Source organism: Pelmatolapia mariae, linkage group LG12, assembly GCF_036321145.2.
Source record: "Pelmatolapia mariae isolate MD_Pm_ZW linkage group LG12, Pm_UMD_F_2, whole genome shotgun sequence".
Classification (NCBI taxonomy): Eukaryota; Metazoa; Chordata; class Actinopteri; order Cichliformes; family Cichlidae; genus Pelmatolapia; species Pelmatolapia mariae.
Window position 1 is genome coordinate 24,454,855 of NC_086237.1, and position 20,574 is coordinate 24,475,428.

Consider the following 20,574-nt stretch of genomic DNA (forward strand, 5'->3'; position numbering starts at 1 on the left):
GTTCTAGAGCATCGTCCACTAGGACGCTATATGAGCACAAGTGGCGTCTGTTTGAAAGCTGGTGTGTAGAATCACAGGCCATCCCTTTTCAGTGCTCTGTGGCTGTGATTCTGTCATTTCTTCAGGCCCTGATTGATAAGGGTAAAGCCTTCTCCACCATTAAGGTGTATTTGGCGGCGATTTCGGCCTGCCATATTGGTTTTGAGGGGAGGACTGTTGGCCAGCATCCCTTAATATGCCGTTTCATGAAGGGTGCACGGCGTAAATTGCCTACATCTAGGCCGTTGGCTCCATCGTGGGACCTTCCCACAGTATTGGCTGCGCTCTCCTGTTGCCCATTTGAACCCCTGGAACAGGTTGAGTTAAAATTTCTGTCCTTGAAGACGGCTCTATTAATTGCCTTAGCTTCTGCTAAACGTGTGGGAGAGATCCACGCTCTCTCAGTGCATCAGTCATGCATTCAGTTCTCCTTTGATAATATGAGGGTCAGTATGCGGCTCAACCCTGCCTTTGTCCCGAAGGTGGTCGGCACATGTTCCCCTATAGAACTGCCGGCCTTTTGCCCACCGCCTTTCTCCTCAGAGGAGCAACAGCGGCTGCATACCTTGTGTCCAGTCCGTGCTCTGCGCATTTACATGGACCGAACCCAGAGTGTCAGACAAAGTGACCAGCTGTTCGTGTCCTGGGCTAAACCACATATGGGAAAGCCTGTGTCTAAACAGCGCCTCTCCCATTGGATAGTGGGAGCGATTGCCCTGGCCTATACTAGCAGGGGCCTTCAGCCCCCTGCTGGCTTACGTGCGCATTCCACTAGAGGTCTGGCAACCTCATGGGCTCTCTTTAGGGGAGTTTCTATTCAGGAGGTGTGTGCAGCTGCATGCTGGACCTCACCTCACACATTTGCTAGGTTTTACAGGTTAGATGTGACGGCGCCTAACCTAGCGCATTCAGTCCTCAGTGCAGGTTCTTCCCAGGTGGGGGCTTCTCACCTCTGAGGTGCTGTTGGGGACAGTTGTCTTCTTAACAGGCATGTCTGGCAATCCGGGAGTCAGTATTTCTCCCATAGTGAGACACGAAACGAATGCTATGAAAGAGAACTTAAGGTTATGTATATAACCCCGGTTCTCTGAGTAGCATGAGTGAGTGTCTCACCAGACCGCCCTCCTTGCTATGGAAGCGAGGAAGAGGTGGGCTTGTTTTGAATGACATCTGACGCTATGTCAGGCTATTATATAGGGAGGCACTAGCCCCTCCTGACATGGGCGTCACCTAGCCAGCCTGTAAAGGCTGGCGTAATGGTATTTGAGCTTCTGATGAGGTCACGCAGGAGGCGTTCCCATAGTGAGACACTCACTCATGCTACTCAGAGAACCGGGGTTATATACATAACCTTAAGTTTTCCATGCCCATTTTTTATACTCCTGTTAGTATTAGTATCAAAATAAACTTCTCCAATATATCCACTGCTGCTATTTTTCTGTCACAAGTCCCTCCTGACCAGTGACTTTAGAAATATACTATATTTTATACAGTCATTGCCCCCGCCACTTATCTCCAACCTCTTCAGTCTGCCTTCTTAACCTTGTGTACTGTCTGTTGCTTTGGATGGTTGACACCAGGTATTAATACTTATCAAAAAAAAAACCTCCCACCTGATTTGTGAATATTATACAAGTGACATATTTCATTATTTACAGGCATATTTCTTGTAATATTTCATTGGGAAAGATCAGCTCAAAGTGTTGAAAGTGTTGCCATATGTCCCGCTCCACCGTCACGTACGTCTCTGTCACTCCTGACTTCCTCCTGCAGTATCACAATTCTTCACTTGGCACCCTACCATATGCTTTCTCTCGATCAACAATGACACAGTTCCAGTTTCTTCTAACCTTCTCTGCACTTCTCCATCAACACTCTAAAAGCAAACATCACATCTGTAGCGCTTTCTCTGCATGAAGCCATACTGTTGCTCACTGATCATAACCTCTCGTCTTAGCCTAGCTTCATGAACTCTTTCCCACAACTTGATGGTATGGCTTATGAACTTTATTCCTCTGTAGTTATTACAGCTCTGCAGATTATCCCAGTTCTTGAAAAATCAGTACCAGCAAGCATTTTCTCCACTCCTCAGGCATCTTCTGATAGTCTGGATAAAGAGTCCACTACCTTCTCTCCAAGGTTATTATAGTTAGTATATATAACTAAACTAAAACCCGAAACTGGTGTGGAAAAACATTTTATTTAACTAAACTAAAAATAAAAATGGTTAGGTTAGTCTTTTTAAATTTTAAACCAATTGTCTTTAAGGTCTGAGTTTTGTCACCATTCTTTGCTGAATGAATCAGACCACAAGAGGGCAGCTCGAGGCCTATCCCTTACCAAACTAGGGCCCTTGTAGACCTAACAGTTTTGTAATCTGAAATTTACAATCTAGCAGTATGCTGTTGGGTAATTAATTTTGTTTAAAGAAAAATCTGATTAAATATTTCAATATGAAAATACATTTAAATTCCAAAATGCAAGCAATGGATAGATCCTATAACCAATACAGACCCGTGTGTGTCTTTAAGCAAAACAAATGCAAATACACAACAAATAAGGAAAGAGTAAAATTTTGGGAAGATGATATAAAACATTTAAAACATCTTTACACCTTTGAAATGGGGAGATGATGGTGGTGGTCTAATAGGAAATTTATTTATTTTTTGTGATAAAATGTTAAAAGGACACCCCGCCCGCCCCCAACAGTTTTTAGAGCGGAGCCATGCCATGAAATAATTCCAAAGTAATCAATGAAATCCTAAAATGGATTCTGGAAAATGGGAAGACAGTGTAATTCTGCCATTAATGAGGTGATGACAGACAGGAAACTACTGTAGTAACCTATGGGCTCAAATTGTGGTCATAAATATTTTGTACTTGTAAATCAGTTTTGTACTTGTAAATCTGGATTTGTATGTGTAAAAAGAATTTGTGTGTGTGTAAAAAATGATTTGTATGTGTAAAAAGAATTTGTGTGTGTGTAAAAAAGATTTGTATGTGTGAAAAGAATTTGTGTGTGTGTAAAAAAGATTTGTGTGTGGACTTAGCCAAAAAAAAAAACCCGTGTGAAACTCTGCAAGTTACAAGTATGAATTTTGACCCTATTTTTCTTCCTTTCATCTGATTGGTCAATGTCATGTCAATCACAAATGTAACAATCCAATCAGAGGACAGATGGGTTTGGCTGTCGGAGGGGTGCTTTTTTGAACTGCAGGTCCTTGAAGGGTAATACAGTTTGAAGCTGGAGGATCTCTATATAAATATCCGATAGCAGCTAGGTCCCCTAACTTTCAGCAGCTGTTGAAAGGATAAAGTTGTGATATATCAGTGGTTAGAAATACCATTATTACTTTAGGATTAGTTTAACACAAAGTCAGGGCTGACCCGGGACCATTGCTGTGAGTCACAGTGCGCAGCATAAAAGTCCTTTCACATCGGACGCAGGATGTGCTGCTAATGCTAACTAAAAGCAAAGGATCCAGAATTTGTTGCGCTGGCTGCTGGGCTCTGTGGGTTTTTGCAGCAGCTCTACCTGTACTAGATGCAACTGCTCCTTGTCGTTTCTATCTCGGACTTTATGTCCTCTACAAGAGTTTTTTTTTTTTTTGCTAGTTCTTCAAATGTTCAATAAAAACATGTATGCTAATTCATAACGAAGAAAGCTTTGTAGTGAAGACTGTCATTTCTAAAAAAGTCCCTGTATTAAGCACGTAGACCTGTGACACAACGATCACCAAACTCGGACCACCACAGACTGTTTTCCTTGTGGTGATGAAGCAAAACGCCAGGTTGGCATGTAAAAGGGAATTTATTCCCTTCAAGGACCTGCAGTTCAAAAAAGCACCCCTCCGACAGCCAAACCCATCTGTTCTCTGATAGGATTGTTACATTTGTGATTGACATGACATTGACCAATCAGATGAAAGGAAGAAAAAGAGGGTCAAAATTCGTACTTGTAACTTGCAGAGTTTCACACGTTTTTTTTTTTGGCTAAGTCCACACACAAATCTTTTTTACGCACACACAAATTCTTTTCACACATACAAATCTTTTTTACACACACACAAATTCTTTTTACACATACAAATCTTTTTTACACACACACAAATTCTTTTTACACATACAAATCCTGATTTACAAGTACAAAACTGATTTACAAGTACAAAATATTTATGACCACAATTTGAGCCCATAGTAACCTACTAAGGTTTTTAGACATGTACAGTGAAGGTGAGAAAAAGATGAGAAAAAGGTCTCCCCTGTATGATTTTGATCAGTCTGTCCTATCATGGTGGAGAAATACCCAGATCCCATGGCTATTAGACCAAACATGAACTTGAATTGAATTTGTGGGTTTGTGGCCAAACCCACTTTGTCTGCCATGACTTTTTCAGCTGTTCAAATCTAAGCTGTGCTGCTTAGTTCTTTTTAGAGACAGGAGGCTTTCTCAAGCCATGCTTTTCCAATCTTTTGCTAATTGTACCGTCTCAGGGTGAAATTGCTGGGATACTTTTGTTCTGTTTTCAGGTGTATTTACTGTGTCAAGATAGTGTCATTTTTATGCATGGACAGGGGAACTATCTGGCTGTAAAGGTTATTTTTTCAGAATAAAAGCATGTAATTTCTATTAATAGTTGTATACTTATTCCTGCTGGCTAAGTAAGTTGAACTCTTGGTGTCAAGTCTCCGGGAAAATAATACTGCATTTGTCTGTTCTATATTAAAATGTTTCTGTTATAAGATTTTTTTAGTATGTTTAACTCTTTTGATGGCTACACATCCTGAAGTGTGTTTTGTCTGTTAAAAACATTTTTTACTCTGAAAACTGCTTACAGGAAGTCTGCAGTTGGCAGGTGTCTCACCTGTACTGAAAGACTAAAAGGTTTGAGACATCAGAAAACTTAGAAGGAGTGCTAGGGCAAACTAAGATAACAGAAAAAGAATTTGTTGTTTTCCAGGTAGGAGGTATTCTCTTTTTTATTTTTCCTTTTAAGTCAGCTAAAGTTTAAAATGACAGCCATCATTTCATGATTTGTGTCTGTTTGTAGTATAACTAAATTTTATGATTTAGTTACACTACAGACAATTTAATGATTTTTACCTCACAGAATGTTTGATTTAAAAGCGGTGACTTTAGCTGTTAGATTGAAATTGTTAAATGTTGTCATTGTGTTACTTAAATTTGTAAACCGTGCCTTAAACTGCATGGTTAGATATTCTTCTGTTCCTCCCCTACACATTTATGATGCCGGGGAAGGTAATTAGCTGTAGCTGTTTAACTGCAGGCACATTCCATGCGAGATCCTGGTGTCTTTATCTTCTGAGGAATGGTCACTCCTGGCCATTTGGGGCTCGCCTATGCTTGTATATGGTGAACCATTAAAGTTGAGCCATATACTGGAGGAGGGGAGATGACCCTTTTGTGATCAGCAGGAAGACACACACACACACACACACACACACACACACACACACACACACACACACACACACACACACACACACACACACACACACACACACAGACACTGATGTTGTTTAGATATGCCTGCTTATGCATCTCATATGTATTTGTAAAATGCATATTCATGAGCGTAACCAATAAAAGCAACCTGCAGAGGGAAGTTGAAGTAGTTCGGAGGCAGCTACTTCCCTTGCGGCAAGTGCAACAAAGAGCGGTGTGCGATCTCGTTCTTGAGTGAGTGTCTGTTTATCCAGCAGTTTCAGATATATATCCCTGACATTAGCTTTATTTTCAGGCAACAAAAATTCCTGCTGTCTTTTGTATGTGTCCTAAAACTACTGAATTTAAACTTTTATGTTGGTTCTTGTTCTAAAATCAAAGATTTTTATATTTTGCAGCAGTGACAGCTTCAAGTTTGCATATTAAATACAATTCATATTAAACTTTTAATATGGAAGTGTTGAATATCAGTTCCGATTTACATTTGAAAATAAACTAAAAGAATATTTTAGATTTACATAAGGTCAAAGTTAATTTCTATAGCACAATTTAAACAACATTAAGCAACCTCAGTTAACCAAAGTGCTGTATGGGATGTACAAAAAAGTACACTAGACATAGCAATGACTAAATCAACAAGTAATATACACTAAAATTATCAGGTGTAGTTGAACCTTGCTCAGCTAGACCTGAAAGCAAGCAAAAATCTGTAGATTTTTAACAATGTTTTAAAATAATTGAGCAACTGGGCAGCTCCTATGTGAACAGATCTTGCAAAAGAGCATGTTTTTTAATCCGTGATTTAGGAATATTCAGAAGCAGTTGCTTCATAGACCTAAGTCCTCTGGCAGGAGTCTAGGGTTTCAAAAGTTAAGTATTGTGGCACCAAACCATTGAGACTCTTTAAATCAAGTAATAACAGTTTTTAATTATGGGTACAATGTAATCACTCCATTTCTTTCCTGTCAAAAGTTGAGCTGCTGCATTTGTACAACCTGCAGCCAATGACTGTTGACAGTTCAGACTGAGGAAGTTTATCTCTAATCATGATTGTAGATCTCTAAGGCAGTTCACCAGTGCCTCACAGAAGCATAGCTGTTGGTTTGCATAGGCAGACCATCTACAAAGCAATGAAAGGAGATATTACGCCTTTTAGTTATGGACCAAAAGGGAAGCATATAAAGAGAAGAGAATGGGGGGAAATGTTTCACGGGCTTTTACTAAGAGAAGGAAAAATGGGAAGAAATGATGAACTAATGGAAACATTAAAAAAGCAAAAAAAAACTTTTTGAAAGGGATGACCTGGCAAATCTTTCAACCAGGATTAATTTCTGTTGGCATGGAGAAGTAGAAGCATTTCCTAAAATAGTGAATAAAATGTGGTTGCACAATAGCCACTCATTTTAAATACTCCAAAGGTTGGTGTATTTTGCTATTTTGTGTTCAAAAATTCAAAGAGATAAAATAAAATAAAATGTATAACTCTATTACTTCACAAACATTCAAGCAGGCAAATAAAGCTGCTCACTTTCAGCAATAAAATTAATTTTCTTTCTTAAAAAATAAACAAGATGAAAAAGAAAAAAAGACTGCTGCAAAGATAATGTACAGATACCAAATGAAGAATTTGGTCATATTTGTCTGTTTTTCTGTACATTGATAGGGAAATGAGTCCAGTTAGTTTTACGATGTTAAAAACACTGAGATTACCAAACATAAAGTGTTGCTTGACAGGTTAGTCAAAGTTGCTGGGTTGGTAGAAATGGATTTCAGGTGAAATTTCTCAAGAAAATCTGAACTCGCAGAAAGTTTGGTATAATATGTGGCATTAGAGGTACTCTTTTACATCTTTGAGCTTGTTTTTTGTTCTCAAACAAAACACAAGCAATTTTAAAAAAGGTAAAATCCATTATTTATTTATTGCTTTAAGCTGAATTGTACTTGATTAGGATATTATAGTTAAAACAGAAATTGGTAATTTCTAGCTCTAAGTGGACATGATAAAAAATTAGATCTATATTAAAATAACAACAACACATGTATGTGTTTTTCCTCATTTTACTTCCTGGTTTCAGGTGCTGTAACAGATGGACTGATCAGGATACCTTCATGAAAAGAACTTGTCTACACATTATCAAACATTAATCACTATTATTTTAGGGTTCCAGAGGTGTTTTTTAGCAGAGACATTTTTAGCAGCTCTCACATGCTTTAATATTATTATATTTGAGATTGAGATTTACCTCTTACTGTAAATAATGTGGTACTTAACACGTGGCTGGCAGCTACGATTTTTGCAGTTCAGCGCTGTACTGGGATCTTTATTGATTCTTTCCCGATTTAGTCAACTGAAAACAGGCAGACGTCTTGCCTACATCCACAGGCATCAATGGCTAGAGTATACTGACGATGATGAGATCCCAGAGAAAGTTTGCAACTGCTCAGCAATCCTGAAGGGAGAGAAGGAAGAATTGCAGAAAGCCAAATTACTGACCATCACCAAAGACTTTCAGAAGAATATTCATATTCCTGATGAGTATTATATCCATGCAGCCCAAGACTGCAGGTTTGTTGTTTTAAATCACAGGTTTCAGTAATTATTTAACTCTTAGTCATGATTTAAATACATGACCTTTAAAAGCAACATTGCTCCTTCAAAATTGTGAATTTACAGGAAATTCAAAATAACCAGGAAATACATAACATTCCCTTTAAGCAAGGAAGAAGAGGAGTTTCCTTTGGCTTACTCTATGGCTGTACATCACAAGGTATGCATGTTCTATATGTATGTTCTATAACTTTGCAGTGGAATTTATAAAATGTACAGTGCTTAACAAGTTTTAGATCACCTTCTTAATAACAAAAAAAAAAGTCTTTTATATTCCAATAACCCAGGACAACAACGTATCTCTTAGTTTAATTTTTTTTAAAAAGAGAAAAGGTCAGAATGTCCTTTATTGAGCACATCGGGACTTAGTAAGTTAGCTCAAATAAGTCAAGTAGAGCAAAAACAAATGTCCATTAGAAGACATGAATGAAGAGGCTAGGTCTCAGGAGGATATACAACCCAAATTCCAGAAAAGTTGGGACGTTCTTTTCATTTCAACAGAATGAAAACTAAGACTTTCAAATCACATTAGCCAATATTTTATTTGCAACAGAACACAAAGAACATAACAAATATTTAAACTGAGAAATTGTAGAATTTTATGCAGAAATGAGCTCTTTTCAAATTTGATGCTTGCTACAGATCTCAAAATAGTTGAGACAGGGGCATGTTTACCATAGTGTAGTGTCTCTTCTTCTTTTCAAAACAGTTTGAAGAGATCTGGCCATTGAGGTTATGAGTTTCTGGAGTTTTAGTTTTGGAATTCAGTCTCATTCTTGCCTGATAAGTTTCCAGCTGTGGTCATCTTTGACCAATGTTGGGAAGGTTACTTTTAAAATGTATTTCACTACAGATTACAGAATACATGGCTCAAAATGTAACCTATTCCATTAAGTTACTCAATGTGAGTAACCTATTCTGAATACTTTGGATTACTTAGGATATTATCATGCTTTTTACAACTACATGAATGTACTATTGCTGTGTGATTTATAACTGCTACTGAAGGCTACTCGCCACCGAGCTAACATTGTTAGCTGGCGTTAGCTGAGATTAGTTCATAGACTGCAGACTGTTAGACTGGATAGATAGCATTAACAACCTGATAGCTGCAAATAATCATGTGCAGTTCTGAAAGCAATACCAACTAGATTTTTATATCTTAATATAAAATGAGTAACAGTAAGGGTGGACATTCGGTAAGGCTGCACTTTTTGCAGTGATCTTGTATAGAAAGTGTTTCTGTATCAGTAATATGTTTTCTTCCTGTCTGCCTTTAGAACTGCACATGATTATTTGCAGCTAGCAGGTTGTAATGCAGCCTTCATTAATAGTAATAAATCACAAAGCAATAGTACATCGAATATACTAAAGTGGCACATTCCTTTCTTCTTTAAATGTGAAGTGGTGTCAGAATTTTAAAGTAAGAAATGCACTCCTGCCTGCGCACTGCTGGCTGTGTTGTGCTGGCTCCAGGACCATTGTGTGACTGACGCCATCAACATTAAGAGGACGCTTACATTCAAGCCTCTTATTGCATGTGTTTTTTGGGTTTCCGGCAATGCGTGGAATTACCAAAAATAGAGAGGGGATAGCCTAAAATATGAAACAGGAAAAGATCGCTGTGTAATCCATTTATTTCAACAAAGTAACTGTATTATAATTATCACCCATTTAAGTGGTAACTGTAAGAGAATACAGTTACTCATATTTTGTATTTTAAATAAATAAACCCCGGTACATGTATTCGTTTACTCTCCAATACTGTTTTTGACACATTTTGTTGTGTAATAATGTGCCAAATGTTTTTTTTATAGGTGAAAGATCTGGACTGCAGGCACACCACTTCTTTTTTTTTCCATTTTTTTAAAATTTATTTTTAGGAACAAGAACATTAACATTTACGCAGACATAACAAGGGGAAAAAAGGAAAAAAGAAAAGTGAACAACTAAATAAAAAAAATGGAAGGGGGGGGGGGGATTCACCCAGGGCTATGGGAAGTTACTAAAATGTAATTTTTCCGGTTAGAGATACACAGTGCATCTTGCTCGTTTATACAGTGGCTTGCAAAAGTATTCGGCGCCCTTGAACTTTTCCACATTTTGTCACATTACAGCCACAAACATGAATCAATTTTATTGGAATTCCACGTGAAAGACCAATACAAAGTGGTGTACACGTGAGAAGTGGAACGAAAATCATACGTGATTCCAAACATTTTTTACACATAAATAACTGCAAAGTGGGGTGTGCGTAATTATTCAGCCCCCTGAGTCAATACTTTGTAGAACCACCTTTTGCTGCAATTACAGCTGCCAGTCTTTTAGGGTATGTCTCTACCAGCTTTGCACATCTAGAGACTGAAATCCTTGCCCATTCTTCTTTGCAAAACAGCTCCAGCTCAGTCAGATTAGATGGACAGCGTTTGTGAACAGCAGTTTTCAGATCTTGCCACAGATTCTCGATTGGATTTAGATCTGGACTTTGACTGGGCCATTCTAACACATGGATATGTTTTGTTTTAAACCATTCCATTGTTGCCCTGGCTTTATGTTTAGGGTCGTTGTCCTGCTGGAAGGTGAACCTCGGCCCCAGTCTCAAGTCTTTTGCAGACTCCAAGAGGTTTTCTTCCAAGATTGCCCTGTATTTGGCTCCATCCATCTTCCTATCAACTCTGACCATCTTCCCTGTCCCTGCTGAAGAGAAGCACCCCCAGAGCATGATGCTGCCACCACCATATTTGACAGTGGGGATGGTGTGTTCAGAGTGATGGGCAGTGTTAGTTTTCCGCCACACATAGCGTTTTGCATTTTGGCCAAAAAGTTCCATTTTGGCCTCATCTGACCAGAGCACCTTCTTCCACATGTTTGCTGTGTCCCCCACATGGCTTGTGGCAAACTGCAAACGGGACTTCTTATGGTTTTCTGTTAACAATGGCTTTCTTCTTGCCACTCTTCCGTACAGGCCAACTTTGTGCAGTGCACGACTAATAGTTGTCCTATGGACAGATTCCCCCACCTGAGCTGTAGATCTCTGCAGCTCGTCCAGAGTCACCATGGGCCTCTTGGCTGCATTTCTGATCAGCGCTCTCCTTGTTTGGCCTGTGAGTTTAGGTGGACAGCCTTGTCTTGGTAGGTTTACAGTTGTGCCATACTCATTCCATTTCTGAATGATCGCTTGAACAGTGCTCCGTGGGATGTTCAAGGCTTGGGAAATCTTTTTGTAGCCTAAGCCTGCTTTAAATTTCTCAATAACTTTATCCCTGACTTGTCTGGTGTGTTCTTTGGACTTGATGGTGTTGTTGCTCCCAATATTCTCTTAGACAACCTCTGAGGCCGTCACAGAGCAGCTGTATTTGTACTGACATTAGATTACACATAGGTGCACTCTATTTAGTCATTAGCACTCATCAGGCAATGTCTATGGGCAACTGACTGCACTCAGACCAAAGGGGGCTGAATAATTACGCACACCCCACTTTGCAGTTATTTATTTGTAAAAATGTTTGGAATCATGTATGATTTTCGTTCCACTTCTCACATGTACACCACTTTGTATTGGTCTTTCACGTGGAATTCCAATAAAATTGATTCATGTTTGTGGCTGTAATGTGACAAAATGTGGGAAAGTTCAAGGGGGCCGAATACTTTTGCAAGCCACTATATACACCTACACCCACGTCTATATACTCACACACACACTTTCAAGTATCTACATACATATCTATATATACATACAAAAATCCATATCCACACGTGCATGCATGCATACTCATGCATGTATACCCTTTCGCGTATTTTTGTTCATGTCTACACAAGTGTCCATTCACTTGTCCATTCAGCATCAAAAGGAATTAAGACCAGTTGAGCACCAGAAAATCAGGTTAAAGGAAAAGAGAATGGGAAGGGAATGAATAAGATCCTTTTCCCACATTATTCACAATACTTTTGCATACTCGAAAACCATTTCGACCAATATCTCTGACATTTGTCTTTACAGAGCCTTAGAGAAAAGGTCATCGTTTCCGTTTCACAAATATCTTTTACTATGGCTGACCATTCTCCAACCGTTGGTGGAGAGAACCGTTGTCCAGCCATCTTCTAGTTATTGCTTTTTTACTTGCTGCCAGGAATATTTTAAAAAGGTATTTATCTTTCGTACTTATCTCAACTGGTACATTTCCCAAATATATTGTAGCAAAGCAAACTCAATCTCAAAACCCATTACCTTTTTAATCCTCATTAGTATTTTGGCCCAATAAGATTTAATAGCTGGACAGTCCCAGAATATATAGTAGTGGTCAGCCATAGTCTTGCCACATTGCCTCCAGCAGTTACCAGATTCAGGTTTGCTACTCTGAAGTGATTTATACTTAGGTGTAATGAAAAATCTAATACTATTCCTCCAGGAAAATTCCTTCCAAAGAGGGGAGCTAAAGTTACTTATGTTTGTTTTACAAATATTTAACCAATCTTCATATGTAAGTGTGATATCTGCTTCTTTCTCTCATCTGTTCTTAACATACTGGGTTGAGTGCATCCTGTATGATTGTAAACATGAATACAGTTTCGTAATCAGCCTTTTATGTACTTTACCTTTATAGGTGTCGACAAACATGTCAATGAGGCCTCCATCCTCAGAATCCTCCCTTGCAACTTAAATATTTTTATTAAAATGGTGTCTCAATTGTAAATATCTGTAAAAGTCTGTTTTATTCAACCCATAAGTTTCACTGAGTTGTAGGAAGCTGTCCATGTCTGTTTTGGTTGAAATTTTACTGTATGCTGTAATACCCTTCCAAGTCCATTCTCTAAACACCCCATCCAAATGTGCCGGTGTGAAACCTGTATCATATCCTACCCACCTTAGTATTCGCATTTTCCTTTCCAAATTGAATTTTTTACTTTGTTTAATCCATATATTTAAAGCTACTTTGGTGCACTCAGGCAATTTAGACTTATGTTTTTTTTCTGTAGACTTATATCACCCAGTAAAGACTCTAGAGGTATATCTAATTGAGTAAGTTCCAAATCTTTCCATTTTGCTTTATATCTGTTATCACATAGTCTAACCAAATACAGAATCTGTGCCACATTGTAATAGTCCTCCAGGCTGGGTAAGGATAATCCACCTTGGTCTTTTGGTAACTGTAGAGTCTTAAGTCGTACCCTGGGTCTTTTACAGGGCTCTAGACTAACTTTTTGCCACGGGCGCACTGGTGCGCCTAACTTTAAAAAGTTAGGCACACCGGCACAAAAGTTAGGCGCACTCAAAATTTTCAACCGCATCGCTTAACACCGCAGTTTTACATGTGCACTTTTTTGGGGGGGAAATTGCAGTCCATACAGACAATATTCATTTCTAAATTATTAACTAACAATCTTGTGCTTAAAGTGCTTTGTCAATATTGTAGAAAATGTTAAACTTAATCATCATCTTGGCCTCCTCTGACGACCTGTTTGCTGTTGCCTGCTGCTGAATGGCAGTGGGGAGAGGGGACACTTGGGCAGTGCATTTATTGCAGCATATAATGTGTTTTCTGGATACACTCAGTAGCGGTTTTTGATACGGGCGACACGGGCGGTTGCCCGGGGCGGCATTGTGGTGGGGGCGGCATCACGGCATCGGAAAAAAAAAAGAAAAAGAAATTGCTCGTACTCATGCTGCCCCGACGTCATGCCAGCGCATACTGGGGATGGCATAGGCACCGATCGGTTTTCTATCGCCCATTTGCTGGGAGTAAGGGCGCCCTTGCGAGGTGCGCCTGCTGCTTGCGGCACAGGGAGGAGAGGGCGGGGCGGCGGGGGATTCTCTGGCTGGCTGGAGCAGCATCTAATAACCAACTCGCAAAATAAAACAAAATAAAAACAAACCAACAAACACGAAAACACCAGACATTATGATACAGACTTATAATTTGCACCGATGTTTTTTCGAAATTCTATACACGAAAAGTGAGCGCGAGAGCCCTCTGTGCGCCTGCTTGCTGCTGAAGTCAAAGTAAACTTTATTGTCATCTCCGCTACATACAGTCCAGTATATAGAGAGACGAGACGACGAGGCTCCAGTTACAACAGTGCAAGTAAACAAACAATAAATATAAGAAGAGTAAGAAAATAAATATACACTTTAGGACCAGGGGTAAAGGGATCAATAACAATTTAAAATGTATATTTTATAGTTTGATGATTTAAAGTCTCACACACAACCCGCCGAAAGGGGAGGGAGACCTGCTGCTTCCAAATAGAGCACATTTCATTCATAATGTTGTAAATCCAAGCCCATTATGTATTCATGATTTGAATCCTGGGTTGTGTGAAATCCCAGAAATAAACCTTAGACAAAGTGAATCTGTGAACTAAGGTGTAGGTTTATTAGGTTATGTTGTGGTGACTCTCGGGTTGGGGAATGGGTGTTCATACTGGAGAGCAAAATTAAAACCAAGATGGACAAGAAAAGTTCAAAGCCATCAGGTGCTCAGTTTAGAAAAAAGAGGAGTTGGAGAAATGAGCAAAAGATACAGGTAAGCAGATGTGTCATTGGATAATGGCAGGTCATGTATCCTGAAACAATCAGAATCAGAATACTTTATTTGTCATGATCCAGAGTCTGTGGACTCCGTGTTTATGTTTAAGTTTATTATTATTCTGTGGTCTTGTTTATTTTGGGTTTCTTTTTATGATTATCCCTAGTGTTTTGTGTCCATTGTACTCCCCTGTTCCACTTTTCAGCCTCCTATGTTCTGTGTCCCCCAGTCTGTGTTAAGTTTGCGTGTGTAGCGTTCAGTCGCTGTGTTTCCTGTTTTATTTTGAAAAAAGGTCTTGTGTTCTGTGTTCATGTGCTTAGTTTTACTCTCCCCTGTCCTGTCTTTAGGTTCATGTATGTCAGCTGTTGCCCTCGTGTGTTTCCTCTTCCCCTAATCACCTCCCGTGTATTTAAGTCCTCTGTTTTCGGTGTGTCATTGTCAGGTCGTTTGTTTTCCTCGCCATAGTCACGGTCACTGTCATAGTTAGCTTTCATAGTTTGTTCCCAGTTTAAGTTTCTGTTTAGTTATTGCTCGTTCTCGTTTGTTTTATTCGTGTTCATCAGCCACAATAAAAGGCTCGCTTTTTGTTTAAGTTCACTCCCGTCTCCTCACTTGTGTTCGCACCTGGGTCCACCACACACACACCTCCGCATGGTCTGTCCCCACAAACCATGACATTATTAACCCTAAAGAAATTATGTGGGTTACAGTTGCTCCAAGAAGAAATGGTAAACATAGTAACAGTAACAGACTAAACTCCAAACAATACATTATGTTACAGATTTTAATATTAATTAGTCATTGTCAATTGTTGATTTGTCCTGTTCTCATTGTATGACAAATTATGATGGCTGTTTGGTAGCCGTTTGCATACTATGCATACTCTCTCTCTCTTCATATGTGTGTATGTTTCTCTGGTGAAATTCAGTATGGTTCTGACAACAGTTTTATGTTAATGTACAATCCTTAATATGTTTTATGTTTGTGTGTGTGTGGGGTGGGGGGCGCCAGAGGGAGTGTTCGCCCAGGGCGCCAAACAGGCTAGGACCGCCACTGGATACACTGCTGCTTTTTCAGCATTCAAAGATTGATGGCACTGTGTCAGAGCACTGGCTATGAATTTCAGACGGATCAGGCCTTAACTTAACAAAAAAGTTATCAATCGTTCTTTCCATCTTTTCTTATTACCCACAGCTACATCCACTTCTGTCGGGCCTAGGCTACTCACTAGGGCTGGGTATCATCACTGATTTCTATAATCCATTCGATTCCAGTTCTCAAAGTCCTGATTCGATACAATTTAGTCTCAGACAGTCAGAAATATTATAATTCTGATCATTTATCAGTACTGATACATGTGAGACTTCATCAGAATTGTGAACATCACAGCAGATGCCTTTGTGTGAAAGTAACTGAGAATAAAACACAGAAAAACATGAAGGAGATTTTTCTGGTCTGGCTTTTTATAGCAGATAACCTTAAAAATATTCTGCAATTTTGCATAATTTTAAAAAGTTTAAATTTCTTCAGTATTGAACAGCAGAAATTAGGCTTTCTTGTCAGGTCATTTAAGTGAAAAAAGAAAAAGAAAAGAAAAAGACAGCGCTGTAAACAACGGTAGACTGGTGGGTAATAAGCGAATGAATAATGCAGAAAACAGAGATTTGAGATGGGAAACTGTTCTTGAAGTACACTGAGAGAGAGAGAGCTGTGCATGAAGTGTGATTTTTATCGTGGTGGAAGCAAAACAGCAAAACTCAGAGGGAATTCATGACGACTTTGATCAAATGTGTAGCGCAGTTTGCTGCTTCTTTTGCTGCTGGGTCGGCGAATTTTGGTTGGAGAGAGACAAAACCTGCAGCTCAGAATTTAGCGCAAAAAAGATGTAAACACAGCGCGGACCCGACGCATCAGAATCGGTGAGCTCCGACGGCGTGTCCATCTACGGGCCGTCGGGTGAGAAAGCCGAGAAAGAGAAAGCTGATTCTGATGCGTCAGGTCTGTGTTTACGTCTTTGTGTGGAATCCCTGTACCTGCTCTCATTTGCTGTTTGATGGTTGTTGAACTAGTTTTGTGAGCTTTAATCTGAGAATCTGGCGTTTCTGGCAAAACACAGTTATATTTAAAAGTCAATTCAAGATTTAATGAATCGATATCGCTTTATTCAAGCTACTCACCTCCCTCTTCCAACTGCACTTTCATCTGGACCACGGCCAATCAGAGAGGTCCCGCCCCTGACTTTCTGATTAGTTTAGTCCACGATAGGGGCATAATGTGTGTCTGTTGTTGACCACACGGAGAGTTGCAGAGATATATATATATTTTTTTGTTAGCCGAACAGTTGGTCGCACTGGTGCGACCAAATATTTTTTTCAGTCGCACCATTGAAAAATTTGGTCGCATTTGCGACCAAATTTGTCGCACTCTAGAGCCCTGTTTTACCTTCCCAAATTAATTGTGAGATCATTCTTTTCCACTTATTGAATTGTTTTTGGGGAATTTCATTTGGCAGGGATTGAAAAAGAAACAGCAGATGGGGTAAAACATTCATTTTCACAATTTCTATTCTACCATACAGACCAACTGTCAAAGGTGCCTATCTTTCTAAGTCCACTTTTATAAGTTGTTTGTTTGTATTCCATTTGAAATCATACATTTTACGTATGTTTTCTTTTGGTACAAAGTTAGAGTTTGGGTTTTGTGTATATTTAACTTGTAACCCGAATATTGGCTAAACTGTTCAAGGCGCATCATCAGTTTGGGAAGACTAGAGTCTGGATTTGACAAGGTCAAAAGTATGTCATCTGTGTATAACCATATTTTGTACTCCACTCGTTTAACTTGAATGCCCTCGATGCAGGCACGCCATTTCAGCATACAGGCTCTTCTCTGACCAAGCCATGCTGTTGTAATAGCTGCAGTATTTGGTTTTGCATTGTTCTGCTGAAATACACAAGGGCTTTCCTGAAATACATGTCATCTGGAGGGGAGCATATTCAGCATTCATAGTTCCTTCCAAAACACACAAACTGCCCATATCGTATGCACTTTTGCATCATCAGAGATGCTGGCTTTTGTACTGAATGCTGAGAACACGCTGCAAGGTCTCCCTCTTCTTTAGTCCGGAGAACACGGCATCTGTGAATGTCAAATTTAGTTGGCATCTGCAGATGGCATGGCAGATGGTGTTAACACAGTGGTTTGTAGAAGTATTCCTGGGTCCATTTAGTAATGTCAGTGACACAATCATGGCAATGAGTGATGCAGTGTTGTCTGAGGTCCCGAAGACACCAGGAATCCAATAAAGGTCTTTGGCCTTGTCCGTTATGACAGAGACATCTCCAGTTTCTCTGAATCTTTTGATGATGTTAGTATCCCCCCCCCCGTTTTTTTTTTTAACATACTCTTTCAGATGGGAGAGCCTCTGCCCATCTTTAGGTGTAAGACTCTGCCTCTCTAGGATTTCCATTTTATAGCTAATCATGTTATAGATCCGATATCACTCAACTACTTGCTAAATGTTCTACCAGTTGAATCTCTGTTTTTTAAGTTGCTTGCATTTTCAGTCATTTATTGCCCCCATGCCAACTATTTTGGGACTTCTAGCATACATCAAATTTAAAATGAGCTTAAGTGGATGAAATACAAATTCTCAGTTTAAACATTTGTTATGTTTGTTCTGTTGTGAGTACAATATTGGCTCATTTGATTTGAAAGTCTTATTTTTGATTTTGTTCAAATTTAAAGAATATCCCAACTTTTCTGGAACTTTCTGAAAAACAAAAACAAACTACCATTAGTGTTCATTTAAACAGTTCCAGCAAAAACATTTTACAAAGAGAACTAAATTCTTTTTATCCGTAGGTTCACAGCTTTGAGCGACTACTGCGAGCTATCTACGCACCTCAAAATATTTATTGCGTCCATGTGGACAAAAAATCACCGGCCTCAGTCTCTGCTGCCATCAAGGCCATTACTTCCTGTTTTCCAAATGTGTTCATGGTCGGCAAGGCTGTGAATGTGGTGTACGCTGGATGGACACGTGTACAGGCTGATCTTAACTGCATGGCTGATCTCTATAACACCAGTACAACATGGAAATACTTCATCAACCTCTGTGGTCAGGATTTCCCTCTAAAAACTAACTTGGAAATTGTGCAAGCTTTGCGTTCACTAAAAGGAGGTAACAGTTTGGAGTCGGAGGAAATGCCTCAAGGAAAGAAGAAGAGGGTCATGAATGCTTACCAAGTAGTTGATGGAAAAATCCAGGTACTTCTTTTGAGTATTTTTTTTATAATGTATCATGTAGCTATTATCAATTCACTTTGCTATTGTAAAAACCTTCAACTCAGACTGACTCCCCATCATGTTAACTTTACAATTGTCCCAGCGAACAGGAAAAACAAAGAATCCAGCTCCCTTCAATCTGCCCATACTATCAGGAAATGCCTACATTGTGGTCAACCGAGGCTACATTCGCAGTGTGTTGGAAGACAAGCGAATACAGGCCCTCATTGAGTGGGCCAAAGACACCTACAGTCCTGATGAGTTTCTGTGGGCAACAATACAACGAATGCCTGGTGTTCCTGGCTCAACATGGCCGAACCGTAAATTTGACATAACAGACATCAATGCAATTGCACGGATGGTGAAGTGGCAGGGGCACGAGGGGTCAGAAGGTTCCTTGCAAGCAGTATACCCAGAATGTAAAGGCCACCATGTCAGATCAATATGTGTGTATGGTGCTGGAGACCTGCAGTGGTTGATTGAACAGCATCACCTTTTTGCCAATAAGTTTGATGCAGACAGAGATCCCATTGCTGTCTACTGCTTGGAGAAATATCTGAGACACAAGGCACTGACTGAGTTAGATTAGTTGGAGAGTTAATTATCTATTACGAAAGACAATTCAAATAACTGTTAGTCAAAACCTGACGAAATGGAATTCTAAAAATATTTTTTCCAGTCGAGTAAAAATCTATAAGAAACCGTCAAAAAATCCTGTGCAATTTTATTGGTTGGAGACCTGTGTAATCATATATATGTGTATATATATATATATATATATATATATATATATACTTACATATATATACTTACACCCAGCTCGCCCCTGTGGGCGGTTTATCCTTCAAGCTCGGGTCCTCTACCAGAGGCCTGGGAGCTTGAGGGTCCTGTGCAGTATCTTAGCTGTTCCCAGGACTGCGCTCTTCTGGACAGAGATCTCCGATGTTGTTCCCGGGATCTGCTGGAGCCACTCGCCTAGCTTGGGAGTCACCGCACCTAGTGCTCCAATTACCACGGGGACCACCGTTACCTTCACCCTCCACATCCTCTTGAGCTCTTCTCTGAGCCCTTGGTATTTCTCCAGTTTCTCGTGTTCCTTCTTTCTGATGTTGCTGTCATTCGGAACCGCTACATCGATCACTACGGCCGTCTTCTTCTGTTTGTCTACCACCACTAGACACTACCACCACCATTTTGTCCGTCTGTATCTGGAAGTCCCACAGGATCTTAGCTCGGTCATTCTCCACCACCCTCGGGGGCGTCTCCCATTTTGACCTCGGAACTTCCAGGCCATATTCGGCACAGATGTTTCTGTATACTATGCCGGCCACTTGGTTATGGCGTTCCATGTATGCCCTGCCTGCTAGCATCTTGCACCCTGCTGTTATGTGCTGGGTTGTCTCAGGGGCATCTTTACACAGCCTGCACCTGGGGTCTTGCCTGGTGTGATAGACCCCAGCCTCTATGGATCTTGTACTCAGAGCTTGTTCTTGTGCTGCCATGATTAGTGCCTCTGTGCTGTCTTTCAGTCCAGCTTTGTCCAGCCACTGGTAGGATTTCTGGATATCAGCCACCTCCTCTATCTGCCAGTGGTACATACCGTGCAGGGGCCTGTCCTTCCATGATGGTTCCTTGTCTCCCTCCTC

At 39.9% G+C, this 20,574-nt stretch overlaps 1 protein-coding gene across 1 annotated transcript; it reads left to right on the top strand.

Annotated features, from left to right (window-relative positions):
* Positions 1-491: 491 nt before the first annotated feature.
* On the top strand, positions 492-19,517 carry LOC134638285 (beta-1,3-galactosyl-O-glycosyl-glycoprotein beta-1,6-N-acetylglucosaminyltransferase-like). Its single transcript, XM_063488802.1, has 5 exons — positions 492-798; positions 7,865-8,072; positions 8,181-8,274; positions 18,506-18,910; positions 19,032-19,517. The coding sequence occupies exons 1-5, from the start codon at positions 492-494 to the stop codon at positions 19,515-19,517; spliced, it is 1,500 nt and encodes a 499-aa protein (XP_063344872.1).
* The last annotated feature ends 1,057 nt before the right edge of the window (positions 19,518-20,574 follow it).

Bases quoted from the DNA above. Each gene is read 5' to 3' on its own strand.
- LOC134638285 (XM_063488802.1), top strand. From the start codon at position 492: ATGCGGCTCAACCCTGCCTTTGTCCCGAAGGTGGTCGGCACATGTTCC. The intron at 799-7,864 runs GTGCGCATTCCA...AACTGAAAACAG, and splicing joins TCAGCCCCCTGCTGGCTTAC to GCAGACGTCTTGCCTACATC. The intron at 8,073-8,180 runs GTTTGTTGTTTT...GTGAATTTACAG, and splicing joins CATGCAGCCCAAGACTGCAG to GAAATTCAAAATAACCAGGA.